This window comes from Hypanus sabinus, chromosome 13 (genome assembly GCF_030144855.1).
Source record: "Hypanus sabinus isolate sHypSab1 chromosome 13, sHypSab1.hap1, whole genome shotgun sequence".
Classification (NCBI taxonomy): domain Eukaryota; kingdom Metazoa; phylum Chordata; class Chondrichthyes; order Myliobatiformes; family Dasyatidae; genus Hypanus; species Hypanus sabinus.
The window spans coordinates 109,335,655-109,357,120 of NC_082718.1; the positions used below are offsets into that span (position 1 = coordinate 109,335,655).

Here is a 21,466-nt window from a genome sequence, read left to right on the forward strand (position 1 = left end):
TTTTTTATATATTGTAGTGATTATTGAATCCTTTTTTAATCCTATTTTGATGACTTTTAAAAAAAAAATTTTAATAGATTGGTGAATTTACATTTATATTTTGTAATATGGTTTTTTCAAAATGTTGTTTCTTCTTCCCATAAGTCTTTGCTTTTGAAACGTCATTTTCTTGTATTTGAATATGGAATCTCTTTTTTAAAGGCATATTACACTTTTTCAAACTTTAATGTTTATCCTTTTTTATTACTGATCTTTTGCTTTATTATATTGCCTTTTTTCATTTTGATTGATATATATCCTTTTTTTGCAACCCTGTATTTAAATCTGGGTGTTATATAGTCTCTTTTTATCTTTTCATGGAGTTGCCATCTTGAAATGGGGGTAATATTAGTATTAGATTGTGTGCCTGCCACTTGGCTTTTTTTCGTGGGGTTGGGGGAGGGGGTAGGGATCTTTTTTCATGCTTTTGCTTTTTATTTTTTTGCTTTTAGTTTATGGGCCGACTTTAAATTATTAATATTGTTGAGATGTCATGTTCTCCAGTTGCTCCTGAATCATTTTTCCTTCTTCCTGAATTATGGGTTATGTGTCTTTTCAACCTTTTATGATATATACAATTAATATTGGCATGATGGATAAGTCTATTAATTTTATCTCTTGGAATACTAATGGTTTAAATCATCCGATTAAACGTAAAAAAATATTTAAAGTATTCCATAGACTAAATGCTAATATTATCTTTGCACAGGAGACCCATATTAGGAGGGAGGATAATCAGTGTTTTTTTAGGTTCTGGAAGGGTCAACAATTTCATTCGAATTGTACCGCCAAAATTAGGGGTGTGTCTATTTTTATAGACCCCTCAAGTTCGTTTACACATCATGAAATTACTTCTGACCCACAGGGCAGATTTTTGTTGATTACTGGTTCACTTTTTAATCGAAAAGTGGCTCTAGTTAATATTTATGCTCCAAACTTTGACTGCCCTGAATCTTTTAAACATTTATTTACTTCCCTTCCTAATCTAAATGAATATATGTTGATAATGGGTGGAGATTTCAATTGTTGTTTGAATCCTTTGATGGATAGATCTAAATCTATTCGAATTCTTCCGAATAGATCAGCCTTACTTATTAATTCCTTTATGGTTGATTTGGGAATTACTGAAATATGGTGGTTTTTGAACCCTAAAGATAAAGAATTTTCATTTTTTTCACATGTATATCATAGTTATTCTAGAATTGATTATTAACTTATTGATCATCGTTTATTAACAGATGTTACTGATTGTAAATATGATTCTATTGCCATTTCGGATCATGCACCTTTGAAGTTATCTATTAAGATTTCGGACTCTCCCATTAATACTAGATCTTGGAGACTCAACGCTACTTTGCTTCAAGATCCAGAATTTATCACCTGCATAGAACAGCAAATTGACTTGTTTTTTTCAACAAACTATACTGAAGAGATGGACAGAGGAATACTTTGGGACTCTTTTAAGGCTTTTATCCGTGGACAAATTATCTCATATTCCGTTGGTAAAAGAAAACAAAGATATTTAGATATAGCTTTATTGGTGGATAAAATTAAAGAAATTGATAAGATTTATTCCGTGACTCCTACCAAAGAACTTTATAAGAAGAGAGTTGAGCTTCAAATGGAACATAGCTTATTATTATCTTCTTCAATTGAGAATCAATTAATTAAGACCAGAGCTCAATTTTATATTCATAGTGATCGAACTGGTAAATTGTTAGCTAACCAATTAAAAGCTATTTCGACTAAGCGACAAATTATTAAAATTCGTAAACAAGACGGTAATTTGACTACTGATCATAAAGAAATTAATAATACTATCCAAGATTTTTATAAATCTTTATATCAATCAGAATTTGATAGCGATCTGTCCATGATGGATAATTTTTTTAACAATTTGAATATTCCCAAACTGACAGATGAAGATTGGAGTTTGTTCGATGCTCCTATTTCTATGGCTGAAGTAGGAGAGGCTATCTCATCAATGAATTCAGGGAAAGCTCCTGGTCCTGATGGTTATATTATAGAATTTTTAAAAACTTTTTCTTCTTTGCTTTCTCCTTGGTTATGTGAAATCTTTAATGATGCATTTATTAAGAAGAGATTACCCCAGTCTTTTTATGAACCTACTATCTCTCTAATTCTTAAGAAAAATAAGGATCCTACTTTATGTGCATCTTATCGCCCTATATCGCTATTAAATGTAGACTCTAAGATTCTTTCAAAAATTTTAGCTATTAGGTTAGAAAAGATACTATCACAGATTATTTCAGAAGATCAAACTAGTTTTATTAGGAACCGGTATTCCTTTTACAATGTTAGAAAATTGATTAATATAATCTATACTTCTTCACCCAGAACCTCAGAATGTGTTATTTCATTAGTTGCTGAAAAAGCTTTTGATAGACATACTTATTTAATGCCTTGAAAAATGTTAATTTTAGTTCTAATTTTATATCATGGATTAAATTAATATATTATAAACCTGTTGCTTCTGTTCTTACAAATAATTACAGATCCTCTTTTTTTCAATTATCTCGTGGTACGAGACAAGGTTGTCCCTTAAGTCCTTTATTATTTAATATCGCATTAGAACCTCTAGCCATTGTTATTCATGAATCTCCTAATATTTTTGGTATTATCCGTAATGAGAAGTTATATAAGTTATCACTTTATGCTGATGACTTGTTGTTATATATTTCTGATCCTGATAGGTCTATTCCCGCTATTCTATCCTTGTTGGTTCAATTTGGTAATTTTTCTGGTTATAAATTAAACTTGGATAAGAGTGAGATATTCCCTTTAAATGCGCAAACTTTATTGAATGACAGGATAACATTTAAAGTTGTTACTGATAATTTTATTTATTTAGGTATAAAAATTACCAAGAAATATAAAGATTTATTCAGATTGAATTTTTTACCTATGCTTCATCAAATTCAACAACTTACTACTAGATGGTCTCCCTTATCCTTATCATTGGTTGGTCAGATTAATGCTATTAAAATGATGATTTTACCAAAATTTTTATATTTATTTCAAGCTTTACCAATTTTTATTCCTAAATTTTTCTTTGATAACATTGATTCAAAAATTTCTTCATTTGTGTGGCAAGATAAAAACCCCAGGTTAAGTAAAAGACAGTAACAGAAATCTAAAAAAGATGGTGGTTTAGCTTTACCTAACCTTAGATTTTACTATTGGGCGAATAATATTTGAAACTTAATATATTGGAAACTAGATTTGGATTCACCATTGTGCCCACAGTGGGTAAATTTAGAATGTAATGATGCACAAGGATAATCTTTATTTTCCGTTCTTGGTTCTTCTCTTCCTGCTGATTTAGTCAAACTCAATAAACAGATATCCAACCCTATTGTCAAACACACATTACGAATTTGGTTTCAATTTCTTAAGTTTTTTACTCTGAAAAATTTTGTTCTTGATAGCCCTATCTTACTTAACTTCTTTTTTATACCTTCTTTAACAGATCAAGCCTTTAGCATATGGAAAAGGAAAGGTATAATATGTTTTCGTGATCTTTTTTCTGAAGGTAGTTTGATGTCTTTTGACCAACTTTCCAACAAATTTAAGTTACCTAAATCTAATTTTTTTAGATATTTACAAATCAGAAATTTTTTATATAAAGTTCTACCATCCTTTCCCAATTCAACTTCGATAGATTTTTCAGACATGATTTTTACCTTGAATCCTTGTCAGAAGGGATTAGTGGCTCTTATTTATAATATGATTATGAAGATACAACCAGAAATGTCAGGTAGAATTAAACAAGAGTGGGAAAAAGAACTTCAATATAATATATCAGCAGAAAAATGGGAAAAAATTCTACAAATGGTTAATTCTTCTTCTATATGTGCTAAACATGCTTTAATACAATTTAAGGTCATATGTCTAAAGATAAGCTTGCTCGATTCTATTCTCATATTAACCCTCAATGTGACAGATGTCATTCAGATGTGGCCTCATTGACCCATATGTTTTGGTCATGTCCCACCTTACATAACTATTGGAAGGACATATTTGCTACCATTTCCTCAGTTTGGAATATTGATTTACAACCTCATTTTATCACTGCAATTTTTGGTATACCAAATGAGGATGGTAGTCGATTTTCCCCTTCAATTAGACGAATGATCGCCTTTGTAACCTTAATGGCCAGAAGGTCTATATTACAAAATTGGAAAGAAATAAATCCTCCTACCACGTTTCAGTGGTTCTCTTAAACTATTTCTTGTTTGAGCTTAGAAAAAATTAGAAGTACTATTTTCGATTCATCAATTAAATTTGAAGAAACTTGGGGACCGTTCATTCGACACTTTCATATGAATTAATCTGGCCTCTTCCAGACCTTTTCTCTTTTTATTCTTGTTCTGGTATGGAGTTCTGGAGTTCTTGACACTATCATGTACACATAAACTGTTATTATTGCCCATGTTAGTTTAGGTTTATTTTTTTTTAATATACATTTTTTCATCTATTTTTATATTTTTTTCTTTTTTTTCTTTTGGTGATTATTCTTTTTCATGTATAATCAATATAGGTTTGATTGATTATTGTATGATTTTTTGCTGATATTTTAATAAGATATTGTTATCTTATTACTAATTTAATTTCAAGCCTAGTGCATTTATAACCTATTTAATATTATGTTATGTTTTTCTTTATATATGAAATTTAATAAAAAGATTGAAAAAGAAAAGAAAAAAAAAAGAAGAAATCATGGCCTGGATGGTATGGATCCTTGATGGTGGATGTTGCTTTCTTGTGGCAGTGTCCATTGCAGATGGTAAGCTTACTCAATAATACACATCAGCTAGCAGCCACTTTCCAGCAAATGGATGCTGCGAATGAAGGCTATGAAATTGTTGGATCACTTGATATTAATTATATATGGGAGAGCTAGGCACCATGACTCTATCCATGTTAAATTAACTTCACTGCAATATAATTTCTCAGCAATTACACTCAAAACAGCAAATGAGGTCATTCTTATTATTAGATTAAGGCTTCATCTATTTGCAAAACATTCTTCTATTTCCCACTCAGACACATACACCAACATATTTACCTTTAAAGATATAGTATCAAAAAATGTCACTCAATTGTGCTAAGTAACCAATTGCAAATATTGGCAATGATGATTTCTACACTATGTCCATAATGACTTTAATCTAGTTTCCTGACATTTTTGAGATTAGTAACTTTAGCCAGCAATCAAGTCAACTGTGTTTACTACTCACCAAGTAAACAAATATTAAATATAAATACGGTGGAGAGAAATGAACTATTTCCATCAATTTCAATGATTACAAAAACTATTATCAATATTATGACTAACTCAATTATAAATTTTGATTAAATTCAACAGCTCATTTTACAATTAAAACTACAGGCAGGTAGGGAAGGGAGATTAGAAGTTCTCTCTAATGGTGAGAGAATATTTTATTTTCCAAATAGGATTATATAGCAATAGCATTGGAAGCTGTGGCGGAAATTTGATGCACTCAGGGATAGAAAAGAATCTCAAAACCCCGGTCATTTGTTGTGAACAGCAATGAAAAAGATTTTAAATTCCTCAGAGCTCTGCTGTTACCCTAGTTCACTCATAATTCTTGAAAGTACACTGAAACCTGAGTGGTAATAATGGTAGAATTTGGAAGAATAATTACCTGGTTTTGGCTTTGAGAAGCATCCTCCCATGATTGGGCAAAAGAAAAAAGTTGATGATTTGCCACAAAAACCCAAAAAAACCCACAATATGTTGCTGTGACTGATGAGCAGGTGTTTCACACCACAAAGACTTGTCTTCTTCAGAGGAATGGCAGTTGTGCAAAGTCTGTCATTGAAGAGCAGGTGGTTGTTAAAGGTGAGAGCGCGGAGAGGTCCATGATGATGCAGACTAATCCATGCAGAGCCAAAGGGCATTCAATCATCAATATCTAAAACAACAAAAACAATGAAGGAATTTTAATTTTCTTTATCTGTTCTTTAAGCCATAACTCATAATAACTATGATTAAACTAATATTCATTTCCTCATACTTTAATCTGTTTCTTAATGTCTTTATTTCACAAATTTGTTTTTTTTAAAACTTAGTCATAATCATTAAAAGAAACATGCATATAAGCACAGACACAACAGAGTTCGAAGGGTCTCAACCTGAAACATCGACTATTCATTTCCCTCCATAGATGCTTCCTGATCTGCTAAACCCCCCAGCATTTTGCATATGTTATGCTCATCTATATAAACAATGTCGTGTATGACCTTGGGACAATCCAAACTGATATAGCCAATAAACTACTTTCAAAGTCTTTGTTGTAAAAAGATGACAGTTATGTGCACACAGCAGCCTCCAAATGCTACATCTTTAAATGCTTTAGAGAAGATGATGACGATGAGCCAGCTTCTTGAATCACTGCAGTCTTTACATAATGATATTAGGTACAGTGTTCCAGAATTTAGATGTAGTGATGATTAAAAGAAGTAGCATATTTCCAAGTCAGGAAATTAGAGGGGAACCTATAGTTGATGGTGCTTCCTTACACTTCAAGATCTTGCTGAAGTATTCCTGCTGATATCAATATTGATTTGGGGCTAGCTGCAGGGGAAGAATAGCTCCAACCATTTCAGTAAGTCCAGTTTACTAACCATTGCCAATTCCATACTCAAGGAGAGGAGCCTTCATTCACCAAAAACTGACAGCATGGTTCTTACATTTGAAGTTCCTGCTTTGGTGCAACTTTTACAAACATCATTAGGGCCTTATATAAAAACGTGTTGATGCCAGAAAAAAAGATGTGCACTGTTATCAAAGCTTACACCAGACACGTCAAGGTATTTAAGAGACAGTGCCAAAATTGTTTTGCAACTTCATTCAAATCCAGTGATAGGATAAGTGAAGCAGAATTAGTGTCTTCCCCCAAGCCAGCATCCCAGGATTACAGCTAAAGGGCTGTAAAATGGGCTCCAACGGGCAGACCACATTATTTGCAGCCAACCCTGTGTTCTGTCCCAGCAAGAGGATACCAGGTAGACAAAGGAAAAATGGCCAAGTCATTTTTCTCTCTCTTTTTACCCATCACTCTGCCTGTTCTCCATCTCCCTCTGGTGCTCCCCTCCCCCTTTCTTTCTCCCTAGGCCTCCTGTCCCATGATCCTTTCCCTTCTCCAGCTCTGTATCCCTTTTCCCAATCACCTTTCCAGCTCTCAGCTTCACCCCACCCCCTCCGGTCTTCTCCTATCATTTTGTATTTTCCCCTTCCCCTCCTACTTTCAAATCTCTTAGCATCTTTCCTTTCAGTTAGTGCTGACGAAGGGTCTCGGCCCGAAACGTCGACAGTGCTTCTCCCTATAGGTGCTGCCTGGCCTGCTGTGTTCCACCAGCATTTTGTGTGTGTTGCTTGAATTTCCAGCATCTGCAGATTTCCTCGTGTTTGCATTGAGTTTGTTTGTTTGTTTATTTATTTATTTATTAAGCAATACAGTGCAGGCCCTTCATGCCATGCTGCCCCAGCCCCAATTAACCCTAACCTAATCATGGGACAACTTACAATGACCAATTAACCTACCTGGTATGCCTTTGGACTGTAGGAGGAAACCAGAGCACCCAGGAAAACCCAAGCATTCCACAGGGAGGATGTACCAAGACTCCTTACAGGATGGCATTGGATTTGAACTCTGAAATCTAGAATGCCCTAAGCTGTAATGCCATTGCACTAAATGCTACACTACCAATGCACACAAGTCCACTAGATTAAAACAAAGGTTGAAAGGTTCCTAACTTGTAAGGGTATGAAAGATTAGGGGGAGAAGGCAGGAGAATGGGGTTGAGAGGAATAATATATCAGCCATGATTGAATGATGTAGCACACTTGATGGACTGAATGGTCTAATTCTCCTCCTATGTTGCATGGTCCAAATATTTCCAAAGCCTCCTTAAAAAGGTGTAATATCCCTAGTGACTAGCAGGATTCCCTGGGCTTTGCCACTCAAATAAGAGATTAAGGAGAAGAAACAATTACTTAAAGACAAAATATGGCAGATGATGTAGGGTTTCACAGGGATCAGAGTTAGAACATTATCTGTTTGCAACTGATATAAACGATTGAGATTGAAAATCTGCCAACATGATTTTCAACATTCTTCAATGAATCATGGCTGGTCCCTTGATGTGATGGCAATAGTAAGGTATTGGCTACATAGAGCCACAAGACAAGTGAATTTATTGAAGTACCTTTCAGTCTACCAATGGTGTCCCACAATTTCCTGGTTTTGAACTGCTTGATCAGTTTTGAGTCTCTCTTTTAGTATAACACAACACAATGGAATTCCCAAAAGGAAAATGGGACTTTGTCCTGACAAGCAGTGTGTGGTAGTCACTACTCCAAAGCTATCATCAACATAAGTCTTTACAACAGGTAAACTGGTGAGATGAAGTTTATCTGCTGCGTTGGTTCACTTATCTCCAGCCAAGGAAGCAACAATTTATTTCAGGATTTGACCAGTTTGGTTATTGCTGATGCTACTGACCAGTCTCAGAGATGGACACCAAAACTCCCCAACCGCTGTTGCTCTATGTCCTTAGTAATCACAGTGCTTCTAGGTTTTGTGTAATGAGGATAATATTGATTTAAAAGCTTTTACATCTTTGGATTACAATTTGTTTATGTTTCATATTGAAGAATTTTTGAATGCTTCCAATAATCATGTTATCTATCAATAGATTTGCCAAGTTTACCAGTCTCCATACCATTTCACAAGTGTCATTCTTACATAAATTCAGAATCTTCGTAACTGCTGCAAATTTTCCTTTTTCAAGCACTGCATTAAAATTGATCTTTTTATTATTTCTATGAGGTAAATGTTTACATGCCATTATTAATAAAATCAAACTTATTACTCAATGCTAAATTTAACTTGACAAGCTGCTTTTCTAATTCAAGAAAACAATTTTTGCAGAAAGCTAAAATTAGTTTTCAGAAATGAAATGCTCAGCTTATCCCAATCCACATGATGTAAAAGATGCACATTAAGACAATGTTATTTTTGTTTATTCAAGCATGGTTGCATACTGAAGTCTAAACAGCTTGCCTTTAAGTTTTAATTTATTTCTATTTCATGATTTTCAAAGTTCAAAATAAATTTATTATCAAAATACATATATGTCACCAAATGCAACCCTGAGATTCATCTTCTTGCAGGCATACTAAATGAATCCATAATAGAATAATAACCAGTATAGAATCAATGAAAGATCACACCAACTTGGGTGTTCAACCATGTACAAAAGGCAACAAACTGTGCAAATAGAAAAAGAAAAAAATAATACCAATAAATAAATAAGCAATAAGTATTGAGAACATGAGATGAAGAGTCCTTGAAAGTGAGTCCATAGGTTGTGGGAACATTTCAACAATGGGGCAAGTGAAGTTATCCCATTTGGTTTAAGAGACTGATGGTTGAAGGGTAATAACTGTTCCTGAACCTGGTGGTGTGAGTCCTGGGGATCTTGTACCTTCTTCCTGATGGCAGCAGCAAGAAGGGAACATGTCCTGGGTGCTGGGGATCCCTGATGATGAATGCTGCTTTCCTGTGACAGCATTTCATGTAGATGTGCTTAATGGTGGGGAGTGCTTTACCCATGATGGACTGGGCTGTATCCACTACTTTTTACAGGAGTTTCCATTCAAGGGCGTTGGTGTTTCCATACCTGGTTGTGATATAGCCTATACTCTCCACCACACATCTATAGAAGTTTGTCAATGTTTTAGCTGTCATGACAAATCTTTGGAAACTCCTAAGTAGAGGCACTGCCATGCTTTCTCTGTAAATGCACATTGGTCTTGTTGACATTGAGTAAAAGGCTATAGTTATGGCACCACACAGCCAGATCTTCAGCTGATTCATCACCACTTTTGATTTAGCTTAAAACAGTGGTCTTATCATCAAACTTGAATATGACATTGGAGCTGTGCTTAGCCACACAGTCATAAGTGTAATGTGAGTAGAGCAGAGGGCTAAGCACATAGTCTTGTGGTGAAGAAGATTGTGCTGATGGAGACTGTGGAGGAAATGTTGTTTCCCATCCAAACTGACTGGGGTCTGCGAGTGAGGGAATCAAGGATCCAAATGCATAAGGGTGTACTGAGGCCAAGGTCTTGAAGCTAATTGATTAGTTTTGAGGAGATGGTATTAAATGTCAAGCAGTAGTCAATAAAGAGCATCCTGATGTATGTACCTTTGTGGTCCAGATGTTCCAGGGTGAGTGAAGAGGCAATGAAATGGACCTGTTGCTCCAGTAGGCAAACGGGAGCAGATCCAAGTCACTTCTCAGGCAGGAGTTATAAATTTCATCAACAAACTCGCAACACTGTGGATGTAAGTGCTTCTGGATGATAGTCATTGAGGCAGACTACTATGTTCTTCTTAGGCATCGGTATAAGTGAAATCTGCTTGAATTAGGTGGGTACTTCGAACTTCCATAACTAGAGGTAAAAGATATCAGTGAACCCTCCAGCCAGTTGATCAGTACAGGTCTTTAGTACCTAGTCAGATATCCCCATTTCAGCTGGATGCTTTTCATGGCTTCACCCTCCTGAAGGCTGCTCACACAATTTTACCTTTAAGGTCTCTATTACCAGTTTATTTCTCTATATGACTTCTCCCAGTTTTTAAGTGATTTCATTCTCAAGTACAAGACTTCTGCAGCCCTTCTATCATAATTCTCTATCTTTTCCGTAGGCATTATAATCTGCGATATTTAGCTTCTAGCCCTAACCATCAAGTGGACACTTCTCAGTATTGACAATCACATATCCTCCAAGTTGAAAATGCAATTGCAATTTGTTCAATATCTTCTTTATATTCAGTGCATTTATATAAAAAGGTTTATTTGGGGTAAACAGTTCCAATATGTCTTCATTCCGTTTTGCAAAACTCCTTATTTCACAGTCTTTAATTTCCTCATAGCCTAAGATAGTGTCTGTCCACCAGCCTATCCTCTTCAGTAATTTGAGTACTGTATTTAATATTGTATCAATATTCTGATGAAAGGATATTGTCCTAAAGCATAACTGTTTCTTTCTCATGTTTGCTTCCAGAATTGAGTAATTCCAGCATTTAACATTGTTATTTCAGATTTCCTGCATTTGCATTTTTTTCACATTAATCATATCTTTTCTCTTACGACCCTCCTACTACTTATTTGCTTAAAATCCTTGTGATCATTCTATTCAACATTTTTGGTAAAACCCCATTTGTAGCTAGGCTGAAATGCAGTCTGCCATAACAGCAAAATTCCTTTATTTCCCAGCAACTGTATAGGGTATTGTGAAATGGAAGCTTTAACTTTGAGAAATGGTTTTAGATTGCTGTTGGCTGCAAGTTTCCCATTTATGGGTGCCAAATCTCCCAGGAAATGTTTATTAATCAGTAATTGTTCTGTCAGGCAGTTCTGATGAAAAGTCATCAACATGAAACAATAACTCAGCTTTCTCTGACCTACTGAAAATTTCCAGTGTTTGGCTTCTCATAGTTCTAGTATTGTTTTCTATTTTTCTCTCTTCCTCTGCTTTCACTCATGTCCTTCTATTTTAGATCCTCTCCTGGATCAACAACCCTTAAGCATTCTTCCTCACAATGTCAGCAACATGTTTCATGCATTCTCATCAACTCCACCCTATCCATCATTCATTTTGTTGTCCCCACCCTTCCCCCTTTTCTCTGTCTTAATACTTACTTGATTTATCTCCTCCCTTAGTTCTGCTAAAAGGTCATCAGTCTGGAACATTAACTGGTTTCCTCTCTGCATATGCTGTCTAGCCCTCTGAGTACTTCTAGTACTTTCTGTATCTACCTCAGATTTTCAGCTTTTGCATTCTTAGCTTTCTGAATTCACTATTTTTCCCTTCTTTCCTCTCAGGACCTACAGAGGGTAAGTGTGTGAGACTGTTTGCAGACAAAAGGATGCCTGGGAAGTGCATTGTAAAAATGTGACCTCAAGAGCTCAAGGACAGCATGTTCCTGTTAGGGTGAAGGGCAAGGTTGGTAAGTTTAAGGAACCCTGGTTGACAAGAGATATTGAGGCTCTGCTCAGAAAAAGGTATACATTAGGTTCAGTCAGCCAGAATTAAGTGATTGGATTTGACTTTCCAAATTGCAATACCTTGCAGTTTTTGAATTAAACCACATTTGCCATTCCTTGGCCCACTTATTAGCTGCTTAAAATCTCCTTGTAATTTTTGATAACCTTCTTCACTATCCACTATACCAGCAATTTTAGTGTCATCTACAAATGTATTAACCATTCTCATTCAAATCACTGGTATAGATGCCAATGAGCCCAGCACTGATCTGGGTCACAGGTCTCCAGTCTGAGAAACACCCTTCATCCTTCACCCTCTGCTTCCTGCCATCAAGCCAATTATACATGCAATTAGTCAGCTCTCTCTGGACTACCTTTTCAACATGCTTTATAATTTTCAAGAATTATAAAAGAAAGAAAACAAATATTTTCCCCAATATCAAAATCTCAAAGCACTTTATTACTGCTAAATTATTTCTGAAGTCCAGTCAATACAGTAATATGGCAGCTCTCCAAACATCTGGTTTCACTAAGCATTCAGGCAGATGTCACTGTGCTACAGTTACACATACAGTCGGCCCTCCTTATCAGAGAGGGATTGGTTCCGGGATCCCTCATGGATAATAAAATTCACGGATGCTCAAGTCCCTTATTCAACCTGTCTCAATGCGGTGGATCTTAGGACCCAGCAGAACCCAAAACCTTATTTAACCTGTCTCAGTGCGGTGGACCCAGCAGCAGAGATCTGAATCCGCAGTGTTTCTGTTCACAAAAATAATCACGATAATGATTGAAAATAAATTGGAAATAATAAAGTGATCGGAAAGAGGTGAAATACCATTGTTCATTGTAAAAGCGTTGGGCTTTGTCGGTCAACGATTGGAACAATTTTAAAGGATAAAGTGAGAAAGGCTGTGCCCCGATGAAAGCTACAATTATTACTAAGCAATGCAGTGGTTTATTTATTGGGTTCAGTGCGGTTGGGTTTTTGATCCTCCACATCAACCCTGCATGGTGAAGAGTGCACTCCATAGCGATCTGTCACTAGATCGAACTCGGGAACTTCCCAAGCCCAGCGCTGAAATATGCGTTCTTAAAGTGTTTTATATGCATAGAAAGGTAAAATATATACTATATACGAATGCAAACATTTGACTAACTGACGCTAAATAATAGTGGATGTACCTGTTCCGACTTACTTAGTAAGAGAACTTGCGATTTTTTTCGACCCCGATCCACGATAACCCACGGACATCCTTCCGTATACTTTAAGTCATCTCTAGATTACTTATAATACCCAATACAATGTAAATGCTATGTAAAATAGTTGTTATACTGCATTGTTTAGGGAACAATGACAAGAAAAAAGTCTGTACATGCTCGAACAACAAGTGCTGGAAGAGCACTTCCGGGTTTTCGCAATTCACGGTTGGTTGAATTTGTGGATAAGGAGGGCCAACTGTACATTATTTATAATGCACTATCCATCTTGAAGTTCAGATAATTCCCTCAACTGTTGACAATCATTTTTACTTGTTAACAGAAATACCTTTCTCCTTTTATCAAAAAAATAACAGGAGATACAAGGAATTGCAAATGCTGGAATCTGGAGCAAAAATAAACAGCCGAGTTCTTCCAGCAGTTTAATTATTTTTTAAAACTTAAAATTGGTTGGTTTAAACTGAGTTGTTACAGCAATAGCAGAACTCAAGATGAGAACCTTTCTTCCCTGCTACCTTATGCCCTTTTTGTCGTAAATGCCACATTAGATCTAAATAATCATCCAAATTGTTGATATAAATTGTGATACATGGAGCTTATTAAAATAGAGGACTATGGGTAACCCTAGGTAATTTCTAAATTAGGTACAAGTTCAGTCCAGTGGGCTGAAGGGCCTGTATTGTGCTGTAGTTCTTCTATGTTTCTATATATGACAAACAATAGGCACCACAGTCACAGGCCTCCAATCCAAGACAGAACTTTCCAGCTTCACCCTCTGTTTCCTACCATCAAACCAATTACGTATGTAGTTAGCAATTACTCAAGAATAGTCTTGAAAAGTTGTGTTCAAGCTAACAATGTCAACTATCCTTCATGTGCTGTTATTGATCCATAATCCACATAGAATCCTTCATATCAACACCATAATGCTATCAAATGATTACAACAGGTCTTCCAAGCAATCTGCAAATAACTCAGTGTACAGATGAAAAAGCATAAATCTGCAGATGCTGAAAATAAGAAATAAAGACAGAAAATTGTTAGAAACAGATAGGCAGCATCAGTGGAGAAAGAAGCAATTATTGCTTGAGACCTTTTAAGAGAATTTCTTTCCCCAGGCGTACTGTCTGATCTGAGTTCAAGTTCAAGTTTAATTGTTCTTCAGCTATAAATGAAATCCTATGAATATAGCCAAACAAAACAGCATTACTAAAGGGCCAAAGATGCAAAACACAGTATTGACAGTCATACACAGCATAGGGCACATAGAGCACATATATGACAGCAAACACATATACTGTATCAGTAAAATACAGTCACACAAAAAATATATATAGCCCAAGACCCTGAGTCCATGAATGTTGCAGCAGTCTGCAGTCAAACATGGCTTGTCTTCTGCTGAGCATAGAAAGGGAGGAGCAGCACTATCTCCAGCTTGGTCGCTGCCCCCGGCACCCTGGAGGAGTGCACTGACTACAACACCTCTCTCCAGGATGGCTGTAAACAGGCGACACTGCAGCTTCTTCAGACCTTGTCCTCGCTATGACCAAGGCCATGCAGCACCTCACTATCCGCCAATAAATTAGTGAATTGGATGTGCACCATTCCACATTACTAATGTACAATAGGGCCTAGTGATCACAAGAAAAACAACTAAGATGATCACTCACTATTAGTATGCACACCCCCTTCACGCACCAACTCCTCCAATGCCTCTCTGATGCAGCCAAAAGCATGAGCTGCACCAAGTCCATCTCCATCTGTTTCTACACCAACGGGCAACTCATTGATGGGGTAGACCTGCAGTATTTTAAGTTCTTAATGTCTTGAAGTCATAAAAAATACATTGAAGAAAAGACAATGACACCTTTGGTTTGCTCCATAGAAGCCGCTGCGACCGAGCGCCTCGCCATCTAACTGGAGTAACTCCAGGAGTTTGTTCTTATTTCATATTACCTACATCTTATTGACCTAGTCCCAAGGGGCTCATCATACTGCCGCTAAAATTCTACAATGGATTCCTTTCTCTTGAATTAATTTTTATGGTACTTCTCTTGAAGGAATTTGAAACAAAGCCAAGGAATTTTGGGTATTTTTTATTTATTGATGAAGTGTAGACACTACTGGAAAGACCAGTCCAGGCCTGTTTCTATTCCCTTGTTTGGGTCAATTCAGAGGGCAATTAAGAATCAACCAAGTATGGTGATACACATACATAAGGATCAGAGAGTAACTTTAGAAACAGATGGCTTTTAAAGTCCAGCCATTCAGTAGCTTCATGTTACCTTTACTAATACTCATCTTTTAACTCCAGACAGAACTAAATTACTTGAATTTCTATTTACATATCTGCAGTGGTGGGATTCAATCTCTTCTTTTGAATAACAGTATGCCACACCATTCATAAGTAGTATTAAAACAGTGAGTTCAAATGCCAATGAAGGGTGCATTTTAAACTCAAAGTGCAGCATTTATTTGCAATAAAGATATGGAGCAATTACATAACTTACATAAGCACACAGAGTTAACAACCTTTAAAATGTTAATAATGTATTTGCTTCCACATAGAGAAAAGTGTAGAAAAATGCTTCAAAATTTATGGTCATGAAAAGAAACAACATCAGCTTATAGGACACTTTCAGTGAGGAAAGATGGTGTAAAGTTCTGGTCTGTTGAACTGAGATAAGAATGTATTCACCATTCATTTAGTGCCCAAGAAGAGTAGTGTGCCTTAATGACTATTGTCCAGTATCACTCACATCTATAGTGACGAAATGCTTTGAGAGCAACGCACACAAAATGCTGGAGAAGCTCAGCAGGCCAGGCAGCATCTATGGAAAAGAATAAACAGTCGATAATTTGGACCGAGACCCTTTATCAGGACTGGAAAAAAGATCGGGTTAGAGCAAGAAGGTGGAGAGTGGGAGGAAGAAGTTCAAGGCGGCAGTTGATAGATGAAACTGGGAGAGAAGAAGAAGGGGTGAAGTAAAGGCCAGATTTGGGAACAGCTTCTTTCCAACTGTGATAAGACTGCTGAACAGATCCAAATACCTTCCAAATATCTGGACCTGACTTGCACTACATTACTTTCCCTTTTCTATTTTCTAATTATGGTTTAGGATTTAAATTTTTATTATATTTACTTCAATTTGTACTTCAGGAGCACGAAGCGCAGAAACAAATATCACTGTGATGATTGTACGCTCTAGTATCAATTGTTTGGTGACAATAAAGTAAAGTAAAAGTAAGGAGCTGAAAAGCTGATAAGTGAAGGAAATAAAGAGCTAGAGAAGGGAGAATATGATAGGAAAGGGTAGATAACCATGGAAGAAAGGGAAGGGGAGGAGCAACAAAGAGAGGCGATGGGCAGTTAAGGAGATGAGGTGAGAGAGGGAAATGGGAATGGGAATGCTTGGGTGGAAGGCAAACACTGGAATTTTGAAAAATTGACGTTCATGCCATCAGGTTGGAGTCTGCCCAGATGGAATATAAGGTGCTGCTCTTCCAACCGGAGTGTGGCCTCATCATGGCAGTAGAGGAGGCCATGGACTGACATGTCAGAATGGGAGTGGAAAGTGGAATTGAAGTGGGTGGCCACCGGGAGAGCCTACTTTTTCTGGCAGATGGAGCGTAAGTGCTCGGTTAAGCAGTCTCCCAATTTATGTCGGGTCTCACCGATATACAGGAGGCTACACCAGGAGCACCGGCTACAGTAGATAACCCCAACGGTCTCACAGATGAAGTGTTGCCTTACCTGGAAAGGCTGTTTGGGAACCTGAATGATGGTGTGGGAGGAAGTGTAGGAGCGGGTATGGTACTTGTTTCATTTGCAAGGATAAGTACCAGGAGGGAGATCATTGGGTAGGGATGAATGGACAAAGGAGTCGCAAAGGGAGCAATACCTGCGGAAAGTGGAAAGTGGAGTGGGGGGGGGGGAGGGAAAGTCTTGCTTGGTGGAAGGATCCCTTTGGAGAAGACGGAAGTAACAGAGAATTATGTGGTGGACGCACTGGCTGATGGAGCGGTAGGTGAGGACAAGAGGATCCCTATCCCGGGTGGGATGGTGAAGGGATGGGGTGAGGGCACACATGCCCAAAATGGAAGAGGTGTGGCTCAGGTCAGTGGTCTGCAGGGATCGCACCTGACTTCCCTGCCCATTTATCCCTCCCCACTGATATCTCTCCAGGTACTTATCTTTGCAGGTGGAACAAATGCCATACCTGTGCCTACACCTTCTTGCTCACAACTATTCAGGGTCCCAAGAGTGGGAATAAAGGGAGCCTTTTCTGGTTGACTGCAAGTGACTAGTAGTGTTCCACAATGGTCTGTGTTGGGACCAATTCCTTTTAAATTATTTGTCAATGATTTGGTGATGGAATGGATGGCTTTGTTGCTAATGGTCTTATGGACTATATCTAATGGTCTTATGGGCTAAATCCGAAAAATTAAGCCATTTAGCCCCTTGAGTCTGCTCCGCCATTTCATCATGGCAAGAATTCAATAAATTACATACATACATCCCCTAGGCTAATCATCATTTGCATTATGGATATGGTGCTCTAGACTGTATTGTACAGAAGATGGCCAATCAGCATTATTACCTTATTTCTAAGTGCTTGTTTTTTTCCCCAAAGTTTGATGATAATGAATAAGTGAAGTAATCTAAATTATGGTTCAGTTTTCAGTTCTGAGGGAAAATTTACTCAATATGTTGACTTTGTTTCTCTGTCCAACCTATTGAAAACTTTAAAAATTTTCTGCACTTTTCATTATCAAAGGCACATTCAATTAGGTCAAACAAAGTGGGAATGTTGGTGTGGCTGTTTTTATGCCTGAATTACAGGGAACAATAATGAAATGTCTTCCTGACTATCGATCCGTATATACAGCAGAATTGGTTGCCATCATTTTGGGTTTACAGTGGGTGGAGGAAATTTGTCCTTGCAAAGTTGTAATTTGTTCAGCTACTTTTTCAGTTTTGATTAGTCTTAAAACAGGTCATTCCAACAGTAGGTCAGGTTTACTGCTGGAAGGACGGAGGAGGGAAGAACAAAACATTCAGAAAGCTGTGTAGAGCTCCAGCAATAGTCTGAACATTAAATGTAAAAGAAACAAAAACTACAACAATTTCTTTCTGGAACTTTTAAACTCCTGGCCATTCATCTTCACATGACATTTCCCACATCAGTCAGGTAAACCCTTGAAGGAAATTTCCCTCCATCGTAGCATGTCTTTCTCTAGGAAAATAACAGCATCATGTAGAAGCCATAAGTTTCACTAAGATCTTGAAAAGAACAGATGAATGGAGGGTACAGTGTGATAAGGGTGGATGGAAGCAGGAGGAGAACCTTAGCATGATCTTCAGAGAAAGAGATCAACAAAAAAGTACTATGAACAGAAAAAAGGAGGAAACTATTTTGGGAGTAATTTTCACACTGATACCTGGGCTGAAAACGAGTGAAGCAGATTGCCGATTTGCTTGTTGCAGAACCTAAAATGTCCTCAGGTTCACTGAAATCAAAAGTAAAAATCAAGTAGTTTTGAACCATGTGAGTCTACCACATTGAACTTAAATAAACTCTTTGTAGTCAGAAAAGTGACTTGTGCTTAGAACTGCACCACTGATTTGTAATCATCTAATGGAAAATGACTGTAATAACCATATAACCATATAACAATCACAGCACGGAAACAGGCCATCTTGGCCCTCCTAGTCCGTGCCGAACCCTTAATCTCACCTAGTCCCACCTACCCGCACTCAGCCCATAACCCTCCACTCCTTTCCTGTCCATATACCTATCCAATTTTACCTTAAATGACACAACTGAACTGGCCTCTACTACTTCTACAGGAAGCTCATTCCACACAGCTATCACTCTTTGAGTAAAGAAATACCCCCTCGTGTTTCCCTTAAACTTCTGCCCCCTAACTCTCAAATCATGTCCTCTAGTTTGAATCTCCCCTACTCTCAATGGAAACAGCCTGTTCACATCAACTCTATCTATCCCTCTCAAAATTTTAAATACCTCGATCAAATCCCCCCTCAACCTTCTACGCTCCAATGAATAGAGACCTAACTTGTTCAACCTTTCTCTGTAACTTAATTGCTGAAACCCAGGTAACATCCTAGTAAATCGTCTCTGCACTCTCTCTAATTTATTGATATCTTTCCTATAATTCAGTGACCAGAACTGCACACAATATTCCAAATTTGGCCTTACCAATGCCTTGTACAACTTTAGCATTACATCCCAACTTCTGTACTCAATGCTTTGATTTATAAAGGCCAGCGTTCCAAAAGCCCTCTTCACCACCCTATCTACATGAGACTCCACTTTCAGGGAACTATGCACAGTTATTCCTAGATCTCTCTGTTCCTCTGCATTCCTCAATGCCCTACCATTTACTCGGTATGTTCTATTTGGATTATTCCTGCCAAAATGTAGAACCTCACACTTCTCAGCATTAAACTCCATCTGCCAACGTTCAGCCCATTCTTCTAACTGGCATAAATCTCCCTGCAAGCTTTGAAAGCCCACCTCATTATCCACAACACCTCCTACCTTAGTATCATCGGCATACTTACTAATCCAATTTACCACCCCATCATCCAGATCATTTATGTATATTACAAACAACATTGGGCCCAAAACAGATCCCTGAGGCACCCCGCTAGTCACTGGCCTCCATCCCGATAAACAATTATCCACCACTACTCTCTGGCATCTCCCATCTAGCCACTGTTGAATCCATTTTATTACTCCAGCATTAATACCTAACGACTGAACCTTCTTAACTAACCTTCCATGTGTCCAAAGCATTTCCATAATTTAAAAAAAATTACCAGTTGAGCTGTCATTAATAATCCATCCTAACTGTTCAGTTGGCCAGCCCATTTCGGGGTTAAGCATGAACCATAAGGCTGCGAGTGTCTGTGCATTGTCAGCCAGGTATGATTGGCAGATTTTTTTCTGTTAGGTACACCTGTGAAACAAATTGGTTCTTATGACAATCTGGTATTTTGTCACCATTACCACTATGAGTTTGCTAATCTAAATCCAAAATTTTCAGACCTCTGTATACTGAACACATTAATTTAAGCACAGTACCACCATATCCTTACCATTATCCAAGTGCCCTCAATGGTCTTTACCATGAGACCAATATGTGGGAACAAGAGGAATAAAAGTTCTTTTCAGTTTCAATTTCCTGTAAGTACTGTAGCAGCAGAGCACAAGGACACAAGAAGTGAGAGCAGGTGCAGACCACACTTCCCTTCTGTGCTGCTTCACCATTCAGTAAAATTGTGTCTCATCTGACATGGGCCTCAACCATTTCCCTGCCTGTACACCACAGCCCTCAACTCTCCACAATGCAAAAATGTATCTCACCAATAAATACATGTATTCAAAAACTGTGCCACCCACAGTTCTTTGGAATGAACAATTTCAAAGATTCACAAGCTTCTCAAAGAAGAAATATGGTGTCTCCTCAAAAGGTTGACTCCTTATTCTCAAACTATGCACAGATCTATGTTCCCCCACAAGGAAAAATAGCCTTTCAGCACTTGCCCCATGAAATCCTTCAGAATCCTATGTTTCAATAAGATCTCCCTTCACTCTTCAAAATTCCCAGAATAGACCCAGTTTGCTCAACACTTCAATTTATGACAATGCTTTCATCCTAGGATTTAGCCTGAATTGTCTCCAATACAACTATATCCTTCCTTAAATATGACACCCATATGCAACACTCCAGATGTGGTCTCATCAGCTGTACTGTTTAATATTTGTGACTATCTAATTTGAATCACTTCATCCACTGCCTAAATTCAAGCAAACTATACTTAATATTCCAAGTAAACACAATACACAATTTTATAGACAGAATAAACCTTTCCCATCCTTTCATTCACTCTCATGCAAAAAAATGTAATTAATTACACCCAATTCTTTTAGTGCACAAATTCTGCCAGTTACATCTCCCCAAAAATCCGCAGTAAAAATTACACACACCTAACAGAATTCAACCTTGCCAACCACCTGTTTCCCTTGAGGTAAATGAAAGCTTCATATAATTATAGATAGGATAAGACAAATTA

At 37.3% G+C, this 21,466-nt stretch overlaps 1 protein-coding gene across 13 annotated transcripts in view; it reads right to left on the reverse strand.

Moving 5' to 3' along the window:
* Positions 1-21,466, reverse strand: part of LOC132404283 (apoptosis-inducing factor 3) — a 150,263-nt gene that overhangs the window by 79,839 nt on the left and 48,958 nt on the right. For 6 of the 13 annotated variants that reach the window (XM_059988453.1, XM_059988450.1, XM_059988443.1 and 3 more), the window contains one exon: positions 5,730-5,999. In XM_059988453.1, coding sequence (XP_059844436.1) covers positions 5,730-5,985 — 256 coding nt within the window. In that variant the 5' untranslated portion in view covers positions 5,986-5,999. Of the gene's footprint in view, positions 1-5,729; positions 6,000-10,299; positions 10,480-16,063; positions 16,197-18,807; positions 18,877-20,209; positions 20,350-21,466 lie in introns of those variants that run through there. The other 7 variants (XM_059988448.1, XM_059988442.1, XM_059988444.1 and 4 more) reach the window with 6 other exon arrangements.